This window comes from Physcomitrium patens, chromosome 1, assembly GCF_059467195.1.
Source record: "Physcomitrium patens ecotype Gransden chromosome 1, ASM5946719v1, whole genome shotgun sequence".
NCBI lineage: Eukaryota > Viridiplantae > Streptophyta > Bryopsida > Funariales > Funariaceae > Physcomitrium > Physcomitrium patens.
Genome location: NC_143410.1, coordinates 28,043,554 through 28,064,989, shown reverse-complemented (window position 1 = coordinate 28,064,989; position 21,436 = coordinate 28,043,554). Strand labels below are relative to the sequence as shown.

General features: G+C 35.3%; 1 protein-coding gene and 1 long non-coding RNA gene across 4 annotated transcripts; one reads left to right on the top strand and one right to left on the bottom strand.

The window, feature by feature from the left end:
* Window positions 1–17,870: 17,870 nt before the first annotated feature.
* Window positions 17,871–20,322, bottom strand: LOC112280435 (putative mannitol dehydrogenase 1). Of its 3 annotated transcripts, none has more exons than XM_090255302.1 (3): window positions 19,792–20,322; window positions 19,366–19,454; window positions 17,871–19,175 (listed from the first exon to the last, which is right to left on the bottom strand). In XM_090255302.1, exons 1-3 carry the CDS (start codon window positions 19,821–19,823, stop codon window positions 18,205–18,207), a joined length of 1,092 nt encoding a protein of 363 aa, XP_090111428.1. In that variant the 5' UTR covers window positions 19,824–20,322; the 3' UTR covers window positions 17,871–18,204. The 3 variants fall into 3 exon arrangements, with proteins under 3 accessions (XP_090111428.1, XP_090111429.1, XP_024371704.2); XM_090255303.1 differs by having other exon boundaries at window positions 19,921–20,321; XM_024515936.3 differs by having other exon boundaries at window positions 17,871–19,180; window positions 19,340–19,454; window positions 19,814–20,295.
* On the top strand, window positions 19,042–19,513 carry LOC149989978 (uncharacterized). Its single transcript, XR_016506050.1, has 2 exons — window positions 19,042–19,175; window positions 19,366–19,513. It is a non-coding gene; the product is annotated as an uncharacterized LOC149989978 (long non-coding RNA).
* Window positions 20,323–21,436: the final 1,114 nt, after the last annotated feature.

Sequence of the window (21,436 nt, the reverse complement as noted above, 5' to 3'; positions counted from 1 at the left end):
AAGCAAACTCTGCCAATGGCAGAAGGATTGTCCAATCATCTTGTTGGTAGTTGATAGTACACCTTAAATATTGCTCCAAGACTTGGTTTACGCGCTCTGTTTGTCCATCAGTTTGAAGATGGAAAGCCGAAGATAGCTTTATGTCCACTTTTAAAATCTTGAAAAGGGTCCTCCAAAATCTTGACACAAATTGAGTTCCCCTATCCGATATGATATCTTTAGGTAATCCATGATAGCGATAGATATTATCAATGAAAAGCTTAGCTGTTTCTTCACCTGTGATAGATTTTGTACATGGCACAAAATGTGCCATCTTGGTGAAACGATCTACTATCACAAATATAGAATCATAAGATCTTGAGCTTGGAAGATCTGTGATGAAATCCATAGAAACAGAAGACCATGGTTGTTCTGGTATAGGTAATGGCTGAAGAAGTCCGTAAGGTTGATGACGAGGAATTTTTGATCTTGAACAAATATCACATGATTGTACAAAGTCTTTGACTGACTTCCACATTTGTGGCCACCAAAAATCTCTTGATATGAGTTCCAAAGTCTTATTATATCCAAAGTGCCCTGCTGCTGGAAAGTCATGACGTGCTTGAAGAACACGTAAACGTGCTTCTCCTTCTGGAACATATAGGCGTCCTTCAAAATATAATAGATTATTCTTGAACTCAAACTTAGAAGGATCATGAGACTTGGAAGAATTATTCTCGATATCATAAACAAGAGGGTCTGAGGACATACTGGACTGGATTTGCTTGAGAAAAGTTGAATCAACAGTCAATGTTGATTTCATTGCTCGGAGATGAAATTGCTCCGGTTTCAAGAGGACCGTTCTTTGTTGCTCAAAAGCTGCATCTCCTTCTTTTGGTGCAAAATAAGAACGTCTAGATAGGGCATCGGATAAACCTTGTTGTTTTCCTGGCCGATAAGTGATAATGAACTCGAATCTTGACAAAGACATACTCCAACGAGCTTGACAACGATTCAACACGCGTGCTGATATGAAATACTCGAGGTTCTTGTGATCTGTATGCACAGTGACTGGACTAGAAGCGCCTTCTAGATAATGACGCCATTCTTGAAAGGAATCCACGATCGCAAGAAGTTCTTTATCGTGGATCTCATAATTGATCTCGGCTGCTGAGAATTTTCTTGAATGAAAAGCTATCAGATGAAGTTTGTCATCTGTTCCCATTTGTGATAAAAGTGCACCTAAGGCAAAATCTGATGCATCTGTTTCCATAAAAAATGCCTTGGAAAAGTCAACACGATATAAGACTGGTGCAGAGACAAACGATGTCTTCAAGGCTTCAAATGCTGCTTCCGCTTCTTGATTCCATTGAAATTTATCTTTACTAGTCAAGCGTGTAAGTGGAGCTGCAACTCGTGAGAAATCTTTGATGAAGATCCGATAGTAATTGGCAAATCCCAAGAAACATTGGACATCTCTTACCGTCCTTGGAATCTTCCAATCCACGATTGTTTGGACTTTCTTAGAATCCATCATGAGACCATCATTTGAAATGATGTATCCTAAAAAGTCAACTTGAGTAGTGTGAAATACACACTTTTCCATCTTGGCGTACAATCTTGCATCTCTAAGTTTTTGTAATACTTGACGAACATGTATTTCATGTTCTTCGACGTTCTTGGAATAGATCAGGATATCGTCTAGATAGCAGACGACAAAATTGTCTAAGAATTCACGAAATACATCATTCATGAGATGTTGAAAAGCAGCTGGTGCATTCGTGAGTCCAAAGGGCATGACATTATATTCGAAATGTCCATACCTGGTTCGAAACGCAGTCTTCTATTCATCTCCTTCTTTGATCCGTACTAGATTATATGCTCCACTTAGATCTATTTTTGTATAGATCTTAGCTTGATTCAACTGGTCAAGGAGTCCTGATATCAAAGGTAATGGATACCTGTTCTTGATTGTGATCTTGTTGAGTCCTCGATAATCAACACACATTCGTAAAGATCCATCTTTTTTCTTTACGAATAGAATTGGAGCTCCTGCTGGAGATTTTGAATGGCGTATGAAATTCTTCGCTAAATTCTCGTCAATATATGTCTTGAGTTCGGCCATCTCATCTTGCGATAAACTATAAATTGGTCCAAATGGTGGCTGAGTTCCTTCCTTGAGGTCCATTGAACAATCATATGGACGATGCTCAGGAAGAATATCTGCATTCTTTTTCTCAAAAACGTCTTGATAGTCCTGATATTGACTTGGAATGCCACTTGAAGTCTTTACGTTTTCAGAAATAGGTGCAGCGTAAATAACAAAAGTTGATCCTTCTTTTGCTGCGTGTATAAATGCTTTTGCACCTATCAGTACGGGTTTTACTATACTAGACTTATAATTTTTTACTTGGTTCGTAGAACTATTAATAATGCTTTTGGAAAAGTCAAGTTTACGCGAATTCCAATCTATTCGAGGGTTATATTTTTCTAGCCAGGATAAACCTAAAATAACTGGATTGGAGGGGGATTTAATTATGTTAAAAGCTATGTAGCTATCATGACCGTCTATTGTTACTTTTATAGGATGAGTTTCATGAGTGACATCTCCAGAAGACAAGGGACGACCATCTATGACTTCTACATGTACTGGTTTAGGTTTCTGTACAAAAGGTATTTTACGACTTTTAACAAATTGTTCATCTAAAAAACATGCTGAGGCTCCCGAATCTAATAAAGCAGAGGCTTTGTAATTCTTAGGTCCTAAATATAAGTCTATTATAAAACAAGGAGAGGGTTCTGAGGAGAGGATAGGACCTTCATTAGGAATTGTACAAGGTTCCAGCTGCACGGTCCCTATTGTAGCTGGACGAATCCGTTTTCCGACATGTTGTCTTCTTTGACCGTCGTACCCCTCATTTTATAGTTGCGTCGTTTCTTTGGACAATGTTGAGCAGTGTGCTTAGGTTCTCCGCAATATAAACATAATCCTTCTTGACGACGACGAATCTTTTCTTGCTCAGTTAGAGGTTTAAAACGTACCGCGTCAATTTGCATGTCTTCTACTTCCGAATGTACGTTTGGCAAAGATGTTGATGTTGCCATTGAGTAATAATGTTGAGGTTCCCGTGAATGATTCTCAGATCGAAATTCAAAAAGTCGATTATCACATTTTACTGCAAAATCGATTGCTTGACTCAAAGTTTGAGGATCAGGTAAGTTGAGCATCAATTTCTTTACTTCGTATTGCAATCCATAAAGAAATTGACTGATGAATGCAGCATCATCCCACTTGATGTCAATTGCAAGTTGTCGAAATTGTGAAGCATATACTGTTACTGAGCGATTTCCTTGTCGCAGAATTCGGATCTTATTTGTTGCAACACGAGTTGCATCGTGTTCACCATACATAGATCGAAACTCCGCCAAAAAAGCTTCCAAATTATCCAATATTGGATTTCGTTGTTCAAGAAAAGACGAAAACCACGATAATGCAGAACCAGAAAGTAGAGTGCCAATAAACCTGACTTGTGATCCTGGAGTTGGATAGCTTTGCGGTTGAAGTTCAATTGCCAATTGTACTTGATTGATGAACCCTCGAAACTTTGATCTCATACCATCAAATTTCTCAGGTAAGGCAATTCTTGGTTCTCTAGTGCTTATAGGGTGTTGTACAATTGGAGAAAGAACGTGATTTGTTGTAGATGTTGAAGCAGCTCCGATCATCTCTATATCTCCACTTTCTGCTATTCTTGTTCTTTCCTGTGTTGGTGAATTGAGTTGATGCATCGCAAGCATTAACTCCCTCATTTGCTCTTGCATTTGTGCCATTGCACTCTTCATTTCAACAAGCTCTGCCATAATGACACTAAGAAGAAAAATTTGTTTGATATTGCTCAAGACAAAAGAAAAGAAAGACTTGATAACAAAGAAGATACTAAGAACAATATCAGTTTAGAAGTGGGTAATCCGCAAACTTCTAATACGCTTATGTCTTGTCAAGAGAAAGGGGTAATCCACTCTTACTCAAGAAAAAACAAAGCTCTGATATTGTAAGTGTACTCTTGTCAATCTGTCAAGGACAAAGACTCGATGAGAGAAAATATACACAAAAAGGCTATCTCGATATAATAAGTCAAAATATAAACAAGTAGGTATATTAAAAGGAAACTGGAATGGCTATTGCCACAAGACAAGAAACTAAAGACTCTTGAATCTAGACTAGAAGCAAGAAAGGAGTTGACAAGAGTGAAGAAGCCTTCACTCTTGTCTCTATATATACTATCTAACTAGGGGCTACGTGGCGACGTTCTATAGGACCTCCAATATGTGTTGACTTTGTAGGACACATGCCTTGACTTACAAGGCAAGTTTTTCTACGTGTGGGCCACATAGTTAGCTTGATCTTCAAGCTAACAACATGTGTGGCACATGGCCAACTTGTTGACCACGTTTCTAATCCAAAAAGTCAATTAAAGACACCTATGAAGTCAAAGCAGCGTCTAGGAAGTTTCTAAGAAGCTTCTATATTAAATATTATACAATTAACTTACTTTTATCTACTTTTACTTACTTCTACCTATTTCTATATGTAATTATTAGCTTACATGATTATGGCCGTGACACTTCATCTATAAAACAAGATAAGGGATTGGAGGAGAGAATAGGATCTTTATTAGATGTTGTATATGATTTCAACTGCATGGTTTCTATTGTAGCTAGAGCAACTCATTTTTTGATAAATTATCTTCTTTAGCAATCATGTTTCTTATTTTATAATTATATTATTTCTTTGGACAATATTGAGTAGTATGTTTAGCTTCTCTACAATATAAGCACAAGCCCTCTTGATGTCGTCAACTCTTTTCTTACTCTATGAGGGATTTAAAATGTACCATTGTCGTCATATAATACGACTATATAGTGAAACTATAATCAAAATTAAATTTCTAATTAATATCTAATTATCTTAGTTCAATAATAATTTGAGGTATCTAAACATGGCTTTTATATAAGCCTCTTGGGTTATTTTTTTTTTTTTTTATTATTTTAATAGTTAGTAGGTTGAAGGTTAGTTAGTAATTTTATCAAAACCAAACTTCTTAGGCTGTCACGGACACAAAATACAGACTTGAAATCTAACAAGAAGTTCAAGAAGAAGTGGCAGAACTAGATTAAACAGATGAGTACAAGAACAACACCAGAAAGGTGAGCTAGAACTCCAAGAGATGTATTGTCGAGACTGAAGAACTCTTCAGCCGCGACTCTTATATATACTACTGGCCTATGGTTCTAAGGAAGCGCATCAAGAAGCTTCCCAAGAACTATGAAGCTTCTCGAGCAACTACCCAAGAGCTAGGAAGCTTCTCAAGTAACTTCCTAGAATCTAGTAGAATATTCTAAGAATCTTCTAGAGCCTTCTAAAGGAATCTTTAGAGAATCTTCAAAGAATCTTTAGGGAATCTTTGAAGAATATTCTAAGAGAATATTCAAGGAATCTTCTGGAAGTTTCTAGAGACTTCTTTCTAGAAGGTTCTAGAAACTTGTCTCTAGAAAGGTCTAAGGACTATGTCCCTAACATCACCTCCTCCTTTAGCTTCGAGGTCTCCGAGAAGCAATGTTATCGTCAGTCAATATCAACGTAAGAAAATGAAGATCTGTCGCATAACCTCTGCTATGAACTCCAATTGTTGTTCACGAGGCAAGTGATTCAATGATCCTTGAAGCCAACGGTAGTGGCCCACGCCTTCAACTTCTGACCAAGCATGAACCTCCGTGTCTTCATTGTGAAATTGTCCTGCAAACACTCCTTCTGGCTGACCATTGTAGGCAGGCTCGACCTCAAATACAATCACCAGCGATCTGTTGCTCGGAATCCTTCGACGTCGTCGTGGTGCAGGCGGTTCTTCATCTTGCGGTCGTCTTCGTGAGCTAGTTGCTTGAGATGACATGACAAGTGTAGTATCTTGGCTATCCATATTCAAAGGCTAAAACAATAAGAACAAACTTGGGCTACTAACAAAGTTCTACGCTATCTTGGAGAGAATGACTACATCAACTATGAATTTTGGTGGTGCTCTCTCCTCTTTTCTGTTTTCTGGATGAGCAAGCTTCAGTAAGAAGCTATCGTCGAACCGGCTTGGGTTTCTCAGGATATCGTCGATGAAACTCCTGTACCTTTTGCGGCGCATTCGTGAGATTTTCGGCCGGCTCCCATGTTCGTTCATTAATATCGTAACCGCTCCAATGCACAAAGTATTCTAATTTATCCCGTCTTTGCCGTGAATCCAGGACCTTTTCTACCTCGTATTCTTCGTGGTTCTCTATTTCTATGCTAGGTGGTGGACATTGTACTCTTCCAGGAAAAGACGATTCTCGATAAGGCTCCAACAAAGAAACATGAAAGACAGGATGTACCTTCATAGTAGTTGGTAACTCCAGACGATACGCTACAGGATTGATCTGCTTCTGGATAACAAATGGTCCCAATCTCCGATAGTCCAATTTGTCATATGGCCGCTTGGTCTTAATATTTCGTCGAAGCAGCCAAACTTTGTCTCCAATCGTGAATTTAGGTGCCTGATTCCGAAATTTGTCCACGGACGCCTTGTAAGATTCTTGGGCAGTTTGCAATTGAAGCTTCAATATAGTTTGAAGTTGCGAAAGCTCCTTCACCAATCCTTCAGCTGCTGGATTGTTAATCGTTGACGAACTCCATAAGTCAAGCTTCGGATGGTATCCATAATTGGAAAAGAATGGCGTTTGTTGAGTTGACGCATGAAGGGTGTTGTTATATGCGAACTCGACTAGCGGTAGATATGCGGCCCAATCATCTTGTTGATAGTTGATGGTGCAACGTAAATATTGCTCTAAAACTTGATTCACTCGTTCTGTTTGGCCGTCCGTTTGAGGATGAAATGCTGAAGAAAGCTTGATATCCACCTTCAATATCTCAAAAAGAGATTTCCAAAACTTTGACACAAACTGGGTTCCTCGATCTGATACGATATCATTTGGTAGACCATGATATCGATATACATTATCAAGAAAGAGTCTTGCTGTGTCTTCGCTTGACGATGTCTTCTTGCAAGGGACAAAATGTGCCATCTTTGTAAGCCGATCTACGACAACAAAAATGCTGTCAAATGAATTCGATGGTGGTAGATCCGTAATAAAGTCCATAGAAACCGAAGACCATGGTCGGCGCGGAATAGGCAATGGCTGTAGAAGTCCATAAGGCCGATGTCGAGGGTTTTTGGATCTTGAACAAATGTCACAAGATACAACAAAATCTTTCACACCCTTCCACATTTGAGGCCACCAGAAATCGCGGGAAATAAGTTCCAAGGTCTTATTGAATCCAAAATGTCCCTCAGCTGGAAAGTCATGACGAGATTGAAGAACTCGGAGTCGTGTTGGCCCTTTTGGGATATACAACCGCTCTTCGAAATATACTAGATCTCCTTCCATCTTGAATTCATTATCACTAGCATGTTGCTTGATATCAAGGGCTAGAGAATCTTCAATGGTTGCGGCCCGTACCTGGTCGAGGAAGTCAGCATCAATTGGTACAATAGCTGGGTTGAGTCGAAATTTCTCTGGCTTCAACAATGTCATGCACTGTTGATCAAATGCTGCATCTCCAGCCTTTGGCACGAGATATGATCTCCTTGATAATGCATCGGACAACCCTTGTTGCTTCCCAGGCCGATAAGTAATAACAAAGTCGAACCTAGATAGCGACATACTCCACTGAGCTTGACGCCGATTCAAAACCCGAGCCGACATAAAATACTCCAAATTCTTGTGATCCGTATATACGGTCACTGGATGTGCAGTTCCTTTGAGAAAGTGGCGCCACTCTTGGAAAGAATCTACTATAGCAAGGAGTTCCTTATCGTGGATCTCATAGTTGATCTCAGCAGCAGAGAATTTTCGAGAATAGAAAGCAACTGGATGGAGCTTCTCATCTACGTCCATCTGTGAAAGTACAGCTCCCAAAGCAAAATCCGAAGCATCTGTCTCCAAATAAAAGGCCTTTGTAAAGTTCGGATGTACCAAGATTGGAGCTGTAGTAAATACCATCTTCAAATCTTGGAATGCTTTTTCTGCGATAGGTCCCCATTCGAGCTTGTCCTTGCACGTTAACCGAGTGAGGGGGGCAGCAACTTGAGAATAATTCTTGTTGAAGATCCGATAGTAGTTAGCAAATCCAAGAAAATATTGTACGTCCCTAACCGTCTTCGGAACTTTCCAAGACATGATTGCTTCCACCTTCTTTGGATCCATCTTCAATCCTTCCGTAGTCGCGATGAATCCCAAAAACTCCATCTCAGTTTGGTGAAATAAGCACTTCTCCAATTTGGCATAGAGTCCTCACTCCCGTAGTTTTTTGAGTACCAGACGAACGTGCTTCTCATGTTCTTCCTCGTTCTTAGAAAATATCAAAATATCATCTAGATAGATGACAACAAAATCGTCTAGATGCTCTCGAAAGATGTCATTCATCATGTGTTGAAAGACTGCTGGAGCATTAGTAAGACCAAATGGCATGACATTGTATTCAAAATGGCCATACCTTGTTCGAAAAGCTGTCTTCCATTCATCTCCTTCCTTGATTTGCACAAGGTTGTAAGCTCCCCTTAGGTCAATCTTTGTAAAAATCCTTGCATGCCCAAGTTGTTCTAGAAGACCAGAGATCAAAGGCAGTGGGTAGCGATTCTTTTTTGTCACCTTGTTGAGGCCTCGATAGTCCACGCACATCCGTAGTGAGCCATCTTTCTTCTTCACAAATAAGATTGGTGCCCCAGTTGGCAACTTCGAATGACGGATGAAGTTCTTGGCTAGATTCTCGTTAATGTACTTCCGCAACTCAGTCAACTCCGTCTGCGACAAATTGTAGATTGGTCCAAAAGGTGGTTGTGCTCCTTCTTGCAATTCAATGGCACAGTCATAGGGTCGATGCTCTGGCAGCATATTAGCATTCTTCTTTTCAAAGACATCTTTGAATTCTTCATACTGCTTTGGAATAACCAAAGTCGGAGTTGCATCTTCTCGAGTCGGAGTTGCAAAGATGACAAGAGGTGTATTTTGCTTAGCTTCCTTCATGAAAGTCCTTGCACCTATAAACAAGGATTTGTTTCTAGACATTGTCTTGGCAGATTCCACCTTCAAGGAGTTCAGAAACTAAAGCGCTAAACCCCTAAAGCGCTAGAATACCTTCAAGAAGAGGGGTAATCCGCTCTCAAACAAGAAGGATTCAGCTCTGATATTAAGATAAAGGTAGTCTCGACAAACTGTCACGGACACAAAATACAGACTTGAAATCTAACAAGAAGTTCAAGAAGAAGTGGCAGAACTAGATTAAACAGATGAGTACAAGAACAACACCAGAAAGGTGAGCTAGAACTCCAAGAGATGTATTGTCGAGACTGAAGAACTCTTCAGCCTCGACTCTTATATATACTACTGGCCTATGGTTCTAAGGAAGCGCATCAAGAAGCTTCCCAAGAACTATGAAGCTTCTCGAGCAACTACCCAAGAGCTAGGAAGCTTCTCAAGTAACTTCCTAGAATCTAGTAGAATATTCTAAGAATCTTCTAGAGCCTTCTAAAGGAATCTTTAGGGAATATTCAAAGAATCTTTAGGGGATCTTTGAAGAATATTTTAAGAGAATATTCAAGGAATCTTCTGGAAGTTTCTAGAGACTTCTTTCTAGAAGGTTCTAGAAACTTGTCTCTAGAAAGGTCTAAGGACTATGTCCCTAACATAGGCATACTAATCCTTGTCCTTGTTATACTTATAGAAGCAAAATTCTCTAGATTTGGTTATGAGGTCAATCTACTTGCTTCTTTCAATTACACAACTTCTTATTGTAGACTATAAACTTCTTCTATAGGCATAGGTATATTATCTCCATGATTCATGTTGAAAATATGTGAGATTTCTACTCTTAGAGTGTTCACAAGCTCATGAAGATCTACAATAGTTGCAAATCTATTCTCACTTCAACTATGAGTAGCATCCATAATTTTTCCTTCCATAGACAACTCAAAGAAATTCAAAAAGTTAAAAAATGAGAAGATAATCTGCAAACTTTAATTAAAAATTTCCCACAAAGAAGGATAATCTACTCTCTTTTAAGAAAAAGATTAGTATTAAGAAATAAGATTTTTTGTTTAAAGGTGGATAGTCTGCAACCTTCAAAATATAACAATAAGAGTGGAGTAATCCATTCACTTCTAAAACAAGACAAAAACAAAGAAAATATATTAATACTCTTATTAAGTTATCAAGGACATAAATCTCAAAAAAAAAAAAAAAAAAAAAAAAAAAAAATCTCAATACACTCTTGTATCATTGAAAAGAACTAAAAAGTCACTCAAAGATGATATAATATTGAACTAGAATGGCTATTACCAAAAAAAAAAGACTAAAAAGTCTTAAAACAAGACTAAGGACTACAAAGGCATTGATAAGATTGAAGAAGGCTTCATTCTTGCCTTTATATATACTCTCTAACTAAGAGCTATATGGTGATATTCTATAGGACCTCTAACATGTGTTAACTTTGCTAACCATATGTCTTAACTTGTAATGCAAGTTATCTATGTACGTGCCACATAGTTAGCTTGTTCTACAAGCTATCAATACGTGGTTAATTTGTTGGCCAAGTTTCTAACCTACAAACATATCTAACGTCAAAACTGCATCTATGAAACTTCTAGGAATCTTTTTCAGAAGACTTTATAAAATTAATCTATATTTATATACTTCTACCTAATCATATAAGTAACTATTAAAGTAAATGTATATATCTATGACAAAGATCTATAAAAAATATATATATAAAGAGCATGCAACCTAGTATGCATTAAAGAAAGAGATGAATAAAAAATTATATTTTAAATTAGGTATGGATATTTTGAATATAATATCATGCCTTTTAGATTCACAAATGCAACAAATTTTTTTAATATCTGATGAATGATATCTTTTGTGAATTTCTTAATGACTTTGTCATTTATTATCTAAATGATATTTTAATTTATTATAAAAATACAAAAGAGCATGAACTTCATATTTGTTGTATATTACAAAAACTAAGAGATATAAAATTATATACTAAGATAGAAAAATGTATATTTTATACTACTCAATTTAAATTTTTAAGCTAAATTATTTCAAATGATAGCTTCATAATGGATCTTAAGAAGATTTAAACTATCATGGATTGAAAGATGTCAAAAATAATTAAAGATGTACAATATTTTTAAAAAAATTTCAATTATTATTGAACCTTCATTAAAATCTTTTTCCAAATTACAACTCTTCTTATACATTTGAATTTTTAAGCCAAACTTTAGTAGAGTAAATAAGCCAAAATATCTTTTGAAGCCTTGAGGATAACATTTATTTTTGAACCAATTTTATATTGCATTGATTTTTTTAGGTATTTTGTATGAAAATAGATACATCAAATTTTATCTTAAGTATAGTGTTGACACAAATAAAAATAACTAACAAGCTTCATCTAATAGCTTTCTATTCTAATAATTTTTTAATAATCAAGATTAACTACAAGACCTACAATAAAGAGCTTCTTGTAATTATAGATTCGTTTCAAAGATGGCGTCATTATCTAAAAGACACTTTCAATCTAGTTAGAATATATACAAATTACAAGAATCTCAAGTATTTTATGTTAACACATCTTTTGAATCATTGTCAAGTCCATTAAAATATGTCTTTATCAAGATTTTATTTCAAGATCATTTATTGATTAAAAAAATAAAAATAAATAAATTTAGATGTCATTTTTAGATATTCTTATCTTATACCAAAAAAAAGAGATACAACTTGTGATCAATAAAGAATTATTCTTTTGAAGCCAAAGCATTTTTAACTTTAAGCATTAAAACCAACATTAACTATTGATTCAATCTTTCTCAAGCAAGTTCAATTAAGTATATCCTCTGATTGTTTTATTCATGATATTAAGAATAATTCTTTCAAGTCTCATGATACTTCTAATTTTGAATTTAAGAATAATCTATTCTATTTTAAGATACAATTATATATTTTGAAATAAAAAATATGATTATATGCTCTTTAAGTTTGTCACAAATTTCTAATACTTTGATATTTTGGATATAATAAGGCTTTAAAGCTAATATCTAGAGATTTTCAATGGCATCAAATGTCGAAGGCAATCAAAGACTTTGTACAATTATTTGACATTTCTTTAAGATCAAAAACTCTTCATTATAGACCTTATAGACTTCTTTAGTTATTACTTATTCCAAAGCAATCATAGTCTTTTGTTCCTATGGATTTTATTATAGATCTTTTAGTCTCAAGTTCTTATAATTTTATATTTGTGATAATAGATTTTTTTTTTAATCAAGATGGCATATTTTGTATTATGTATAAAATCTATAATGAATGAAGAAACAATTAAGTTTTTTCTTGACTACGTCTATCACTATGATAGATTATTCAAAGATATTATAATAGATAAAAGGATTCAATTTATATGAAGATTTTAAAAAATACTTTTTAAGATTCTAAAGATAGATATAAAATTATCTTTTTTCTTTTCATTCCCAAATAGATGGATAAATAGAGCGCATAAATCAAGACTTGGAGAAATATTTGAAATATTTAATTAACTACTAATAAGATGATTAGATAATTTTTTTACCATTTGTAGAGTTTTTTTTATAATAACAAGATATATTCTTCTACACAATAAATATATTTTTTACTAATTATGGTTATCATCTATGACTTGATGTTTTTGACTTCTTAAAAGTTGATAATCTTGTAGCAATAGATTTGATAAATTATTTATTTGAGCTATATCCAATGATAAAGGTACAATTAATAGAAGCTTAAGAATAATAAAAGACCAAGGTAGATGTCTATTGCAAAGAACAACTTCAATTACTCGTTGATAAAAGATATGATTACTTCATTGCAATATCAAAACTAGCCTCTCTAATTACAAGTTGGATTACAATAGGCTTGGACTATTTTCTATTTGTAAACAAATCAATTTAGTTACTTATTAATTATATTTATAGGAGTCTATAAATATCTATCTCATATTCTATGTATCTCTTTTTAAATTGTATAAGATAGTGAATATTTTAGAAAGAAGACAAATACAACTTCTTCTTGTAGAAGTAGATAATAATTAAGAATTTAAAGTACAAGAAGTCTTAGATTTGAGGTGGCTCCAAAGTTAGTTGGAATATCTTGTTTATTGGTAAAAATATGATATTAGTCAATATGTATAGTAGCCAACATAGAATCTTGCAAATGTAATAAAAAAGATTGATGATTTTCATTAACAACATCCATCAAAATTAAAAAAAAGAATAACAAAACTTTGTTATAAAAAAAAAAAAATCCAAGAAAGATAGCATTCTACCTTCTATTCTTATTTGTAATTTTTATGTATTTGTGGCACTAAAAAAATAGAGAATCAACAACCAACAGATTTAAATAAAAAAAATTATAATTTGCTGACTACAAAATAAGACATTGCGATTGTCATAGCCTTCAAGAAAACTTAACAAAAATAAAGATCTTTAAAAATAACATGCTCTTCTTTGAATAAATAGTAAGACACAATACATTTAATATCACAATATCGAAAGAGACTCTCAATGTTTGATGATTTTATTGGTGGTATGAATGATTCTTGATAGTACTTCAAATATTTTATTTGAATGGAATTACAAAAGCATCATCAATGATCAAATAATTAGGTGGTCTTCTTGCTTTAATATAAAATACTATCAATGATTGAGAGAACTTATCAATCCCCTTTAAAGATATAAGGTAAAATAAACCTCTACTAATTAGAAGTTTATTCTAGTTCATAGCAAGTGAGTTAGCATATAAATTTATTAAATTATAATTCTTGCTTAAATCCTAATAAAATCACTTTTTAATCTTCTTCAAAATCCTAAATTATTAAACAAAATCTCTACCATTAATTCACACTCACAATAGTAATTTCTTTACAAAATACATGTCTAAAAAAATTCTTTTTCTTATTGTTAGTTTAATTTTTTTATTGTTTATTTTATCCCATTTTAAATTCATTCATTGACACAAAAATCATTTGTAAATAATATCTCTTCTACAATTAATTTGGTGGTGGCACTTGATCTAGTAGTGGCATAAGATTATGGAGGATATTGACTACTTGGTGATTTTTTATAATTGACTATAAATTAGAATTGGAAAGTATAATTTAGTAACTATCACCTTGAATTGATGTGCATTTAATATCTACACCTTAGCAACACCTTTGTTTTGAAACTACTTTAATTTGCCTATGAACTACCATCATTGGCCTATAATTCAATTCAATATTAAATAAAAATCCATTAAGATCTTCTTATCTTGATGGAAATTAATCTACTATCATTGTGGTTGTCTTTTCGATACTTTGTATGTTTCAAAATGTTACTATTGACAAGTTTGGAATTGGAATGAGAGCCAAAGTCACACAATATGAAGGTTGCCGGAGCTACATAAATATCCCAAGTTTCACCCAAATTGCACAAATGGAATTCTACCATTGGTTACTTTCTTTTATAGCATGGATTTGGTGACAACAAGTAATATTACTTCTTGCTCTTAGCACAATTTTGGTGATGATAAGTAGCAACATTTTATGAGACAAAATTAAAAGGTATCTTCTTGTCTTTATCAATGTTTTTACTTTTTTCCTTCTTTTTTTGTTTTTTTTTTTTTTTTTCTACTTTCTTATTATTCTTTCTATATGTCTTTCTTTCTTTTCAATAAATTAACCTCTTCAATTTTATCTTCCACTTCTAATTTATTTAACTTGTAATAAAATAATTCAATCATAAAAGATATTATTATAAATCTATATAGGCTCTATTAAGAAATAATGTATTTATTTTAAAATTCTTCCTCTAAAATCCTACCAAGGACCTAGTCTTGTATTTAAACTCTTATTTTTGCTATTTATCTCCAAACTTCTATATTAATTTATTAAATTATTAATTTTAAGTATCTTAAGTATTATTTTTGTACTAATAATATTAGTCAATTGTATGATTTATATATGGCAATCATCTGGAATAACTTACAAAAGAGAAGAACCTAGTATGGACTATTTAAAATCTACTACTTTTAAAGTAACTTGGCTACAAAAGTTTTAAATTTTTTCAAAGATCAAAAGAAGTAAGCTATAGTCACATAATTTTTTTAACTAAGTTGGATTGTTCTAGAGCACTATCTACGGAAGACAAAAGAAATTGAAATCTATCTTTTGACAAAAGCTTTAAGGAATGGATAATTAAAAAAATAAAGAAAATTAATACTTTAGAATCTTTTTCAACCTAAAAAACGTATGACATCAAGCCTTACAAAGCTTATATATTCTCAAGGACATAAATCTCAAGGAAAAAAAATCCTTAATATAGTCTTATATCATTAAAAAGAACTAAAAAATTACTCAAAGATGATATAATATTGAACTAAAATGGCTATTGCCAAAAACAAGAAGACTAAAAAGTCTTGAAACAAGACTAAATACTAGAAAGGCATTGACAAGAATGAAGAAGGCTTCACTCTTGCCTCTATATATATTCTTAATTAGGAGCTACGTGACAATGTCCTATAAGACCTCCAAAACGTCTTGAGTTTGTAAGATACGTATCTTAACTTGCAAGGTAAGTTTTTTATATGTGCGCCACATAGTTAACTTGTTCCGCAAGCTATCAACACGTGGTTAACTTATTGACCAAGTTTCTAACCTATCAATCAACTACAAATATATGTAAATCAAACAGTGTTTATGAAGCTTCTAAGAAGCTTTTCTAAAAGGTCTCATAAAATTAATCTATTTTTATCTACTCCTATTTAATCATATAGATATTTACTATAATACCTATGTATGTCCGTAATACATATTCTTTAGATGTTTATTATTGATCTTTCTTGCACTAGTACTAGCTCATTGGAATAGCTTGTTTTTTCCAACTGGATTCAAATTTGAGACATTCCATTAATAATTCCTCACTTGACCATTTGTTTTTGGAATATTTAAACACCATAGGACTTGAATGGAAAGCCAAATCCTCCAAAACATCCTTCTAAATTTAATACTTATGGTGGCACCATACCCTACAACATACTCTAGGATGGATCACTACATTCTTAGCATATTAGTAGTAAGCATAATTAGATCATTTATCCATTTAAAAACAAAAAGATATTTTATATAATGTATTTAAAATAATTATATATATATATATATATATATATATATTTATATATATTATGATATTTTAAAAAATATAAAATATAAGATATAAAAATTAATTTTTTAAAGAAACTTCAACAAATATTTAATGAATAATTGTAAAACAATAATATATTTCTAAAATAAAAAAATTCTTTTGAAGTAAGATATTTTAAAATCTTTTATATATTAGATATAAAAAATAATATCTTAATACTATAAATATTAGATTTTTATTTTTTAGCTTCTTTTCGAAAGCTACAAAACAAAGACCATAAAACATATGGTTTATAAGAAGATTTTAGATTAGAATCATAAAGAGATATAAGACTAAGAATCATGAACTTTTTATATTGTTTTGAAACTTGCATCTTCAAGAATATGATATGCCTTATGTGTTTCTTAATTAATTTTGTAGCAATTAGGTCTTATAAAATTTCTAAGTTTTTGAGAGATTTTTAAACATTTTAAAAGCTTAAAGAATCTTTGATTGAAAAATTTGAAGGACTAAAGAATATTTTTAACTGACTAAATAAGACTATAAAACTTTTTGAAAGACTATATAATGTTTGTACCTTTTTAAAAAATCATAAATGGTTATCATATCTTGTAGGAGGTTTTCGGAAATTTAATAGGATTCTAAAAATATATACAAAAGTGATATAAATATCAATAAGGTCCTAAAAACTTGTACATGGTGCTTGATGTAGAATTTTTCTGTCTATTTGTGATGATTTAAAGTGGACTTTAATAATTTCTGGCAAAACATGACAATTTTTTAATTTGTTGTCTAGATGATTTTTCTTGATTGTAATGCTTACAACTGCTGTAGTAAGCTTCTCACAATGTGGTTGTGTCTGTCTGCGTGTTTCATGATATAAACAGCTTCGATTCCCAGATCATTAGTGAGGTGTTCCGTCATCGATATCCATTGTCTCTTGTGGCGATGGCCGTGTCTTCTTATGACGTGATTCTGGACAAGCTCCTGGTTTTTTATGCATACAGAACTACTTGTGCGAATCCTTAAAGAAGACAAACTAAAAGATGAGTTTGAGTAGGGCAACAGACCAGTGAAAACTGCCTTCAATGACGAACATCCACAACTGCGCCGAAAAGGCGTTTATTGCCAGCCGCCGGCACTGCAATCCGCTAGTTTCATCCCACTCGACACATCTCTCTATGTCATAGTCGCCTCACGTCGTTGCATGGACCGCACAGGATGACGTTCAAGCTCGTGAAGGGGTCGATGAGGCTCGAAGTACAAGAACAAGTGAGCTTGATGACGATGAGCTTGATGAGCTTGATGAGCTTGAGAGCATAGATGTTGTATAACCAGCCGGACGAAGAGAAGTGGATGTTCTAGGACGTGGGAATCGAGAGCAGTCGTATCCACATCTACATTTTGTGGCGGTTATGAAATTCCGCAAGCTCTTCTTTTCACGCATTTGTGCACAAGAAAATGGATCTTCAAGGACGGTTCCCAGACGGTATCAGAAATTCCTCGGTATGGAATTATGCCACAAACAGGGACTCTAATCGTAAAATCAACTCAAGCTCTCGACAGGAGAAGAAGATGAGAAGACTCATGAACCATGGGCAATTGCAGCACAAATATGGAAGCACTTCACTATATACCAAGAAATCCGATTTGATGACCAACATTGCAGCCTCAGTTTATATTATCCTATCATTATTCACATACTTCAGCTTCCCTGCACTAGGATTTCAGTACGAAATATTTCTAAACTCTCTATCCGTTAACCACTCCAACTTTCCTTGATAATGGTTGTGAATCGTGCACATGAACTGAGGGTGTCACGCTCCAGAAGATTGTGTCTCTTCGTGAACCGGCTCACTTTCATAATAGTTTCAATCACAGTTTAAATTGGCATGGTATTCTCACATACTGGAACTTCTACTCAGGAGATGCGACTTTATGCAATGTTCTTCATGTCCAACACAAACCGGTACTTCACGTCATTCTTTGCTAGACGTTCCATAGCTGTGTTGCACTCTGACACCGGAACCGTCTCCACCATGCAAGAGATGTTGTTCTTGCCGCAAAACTCCAACATCTCTGCAGTCTCCTGAATGCCACCGATCAAACTGCCGGCCACCAATTTACGCCCTGTTACGAGCTGTACGGGGCTAACCTCCAGTGCGTGCTCAGGCATGCCAACGAGACACAACTTTCCGTTGGTTTTCAGTGTTGTGAGATACGGGCCAAGCTCATGTTTCGCCGCAATCGTGTCGATGATGAAATCGATGGACTTTGCCTTGGCATTCATGGCATCCTCGTTTTTGCTCACTACGAAGTCATCCGCACCCAAAATATTGCGCGCCTCCTTCTCCTTGTTCGGGGAGGTGCTGAAGACGGTAACGTGCATGCCGAACGCTTTGGCAAACTTCACAGCCATGTGACCCAGTCCGCCCAAGCCTACGACACCGAATTTGGCATCCTTCACGTTCAAACCAAAGTACTGCATTGGACTCCAAACTGTAATTCCGGCGCATAGCAGAGGCGCTGCTGCATCTTTTGGAAGGTTGTCTGGAATCCGCAGCACATAATTCTCGTTTGCGACGATGTGAGAAGAGTATCCTCCTTGGGTGGTGGTGCCGTCAGGAAGTTCGGAGTTGTAAGTCCACACTACCTTGTCACAGAACTGCTCCAACCCTTTCTCGCAGGAGTCGCAGTTACGGCACGACATTACCATGCATCCTACTCCAACTGTATCGCCGGGTTTGAATTTCGTCACCTCCGACCCGACATCCGTCACTGTGCCAATGACTTCGTGTCCAGGTACCATAGGGTATTTGGCATTCTGCCATTCGTTTCGAATTTGGTGCAAGTCAGAATGGCAAATACCGCAGTATAGGACCTTAAACGCTACATCCTCTGGACTGGGTTGCCTGAACACATCAATCCAAAGACCACTGCAGATAAGAGACCAACACATATTCGTATAGAATGGAAGGAAATGGCATAAAACAGTCACCCCCCGCACCGTAATTCAACTCACTGAATCGTTCCATTGCGAAACGACAAGACATTCATGGACAATCACATACTTGCATGTGAATTTGAAGGGGACGAGCTGGCCTGTGGTGTCCTTGGCGGCATAGCCGTGCACTTCGATGGCATCCAAGTCTTTGCCCATGATGCTCCTCCTCTCTGTCGCTTCTTCTGCCTTCCCGCGAAGGATTCACGAATACTTTAGAGAAGCTCACAATTTAAACGAATAAGCACTCCGTAGACTCCTCAAGAAATGAGATCGTGCTCGGAAACAAACAGCAAGACGCTCATGAACTCCAAACCGACACTGCACCGATACAGCTAAAATGAGGTCATAAAACAAGTTCTAATGGGTGTTAAAGGTCGATATTGTAAGATTGATCAATCAGCTGAATATTGATATGCGGGATTCCGATCGCTCTCTGCTTTGGACGGAGGTGTGATACTGTATGGGAAAGACTGGTCAAGATAAATGTAAATAGTGGGCCATTTGGAAATTCTATTTTACTTAGCTAGGAAGGACGCGCCACCTGGTTGCATCCTGAACCGAATTTTAATGAAGCTTCCACTGAAGCTTCATTGAGCCAGGAATTACTGCCGAATCCGGAGTTTTAAACCAGCGAGGATCGTCAATAACCTGGAATCCAGCAGAAAATCCGGATCCATACTTCGTCCAAACTAGAAATTTAGGGTTCGGTTAGGATTTGCCGAATTTTGTTGCTGATTTATCATCTTTGTTTCCTTTCTTTCCAAAGCGGATTCGTGGCCTCAAAACCTAACACAGGCAATTCAATATTGTTGCTCTGGACTAAGGTTGGTCCCAAGAGGTGCACCCTAAACGTGGAATTCTATAGACTGAACTTGGAGGTTAGAGCGAATTGCCCTCAGCTTCACCCCCCCGTGAAATGACAGCAGTAACCATTGTAGATGCATGACGTTCTGGACCCCACATCTCTAACGGATTCTTCTCCTATGTGGCACTCTAAGGGCCCACCACGGCACATTCCTAACAAACCAACCATGCAAGCCCAACGAACCTTTTCCACTCATATTAGAGCTGGTATTGGACGGTCTGGAGGGCTTGCTGTCATGACCTGGAAATTCGACACGATAGAATTTGGAGGCAGTCCTTTGTCGGTTCTCAACCGCGATAACTAACTCGCGCGTTCGACACGAAGGAATTCTTTGAGCGAATCATTTTCGAGCATCTTCTGCGATAACCATGGGGGTTCGATACGTTGGGATGCTGCAGGCGACCTGTCGTTTTAACTCCTGCAGTGACAAGTAACCCAGCAAAGTGGACGGAACGGGATGCTGCATGCGAAACATCTTCTTACTTGCCGCACCGTTTCTTCCGAAGCGAGCGAATTTGTCGCACCGCAGCGCAGAAACCAAGTGTGAATGGATTGCCGAAGCTCCGGATCTCGAAAGACCAACTTCGGTTTCCTGCGACATGTTTCCCGCAAACTCTACGAGACCCTCAAATATAAATCTAGCCATTTGCGAAGATCATGCAACATCGGCAAGGTGCTCGCGGTTTGACGGCGCAGACGTGAAAAGGTTCAGAAAATTGTCTATTAGGATGGATGATTATGTCCACAGATAATAAACTACTCGCTGGATGAACTACATTTTGGACGTGGTAGTCCTAGATTTCTTTGGTGCAGGCAGTTAGTGCAATGTCCAGTGTACTTAATATGCATAATCAAAATGTTCGCCTCCATATTTGTATATGAAAATGGGATGTTGCAAACATAAAATAAAGCTAGCATGAATAAGAAAATAAGAACTGTGTGATGAGAATATAATGAAACAATGGATGAACTGTGTGATGAGAACCTGTGATACTCACCTATTTTTTCAAACCAAAAAAAAAAACTACTCTATTGTTGTTTTAATTCAATTCATGTAGTATCTTAACAAAAAATTGATTTCATGTAAAGTTTTTTTTTTTTTTTTTTTTTTTTTTTTTTTTTGTAACTAAATTCATGTATAAAGAAAAAATTGATTTTGGTTATAAATGCTATATTTCAACTTAAACAAGATTAGATCAAGATAATCCAATTAATTTTTAAAATATAAACTTGTGGTTGAATTAAAATTTATAAATTTTCTCAAAAGAAGAAATTTTTTATATATTGATTGAAAAACTA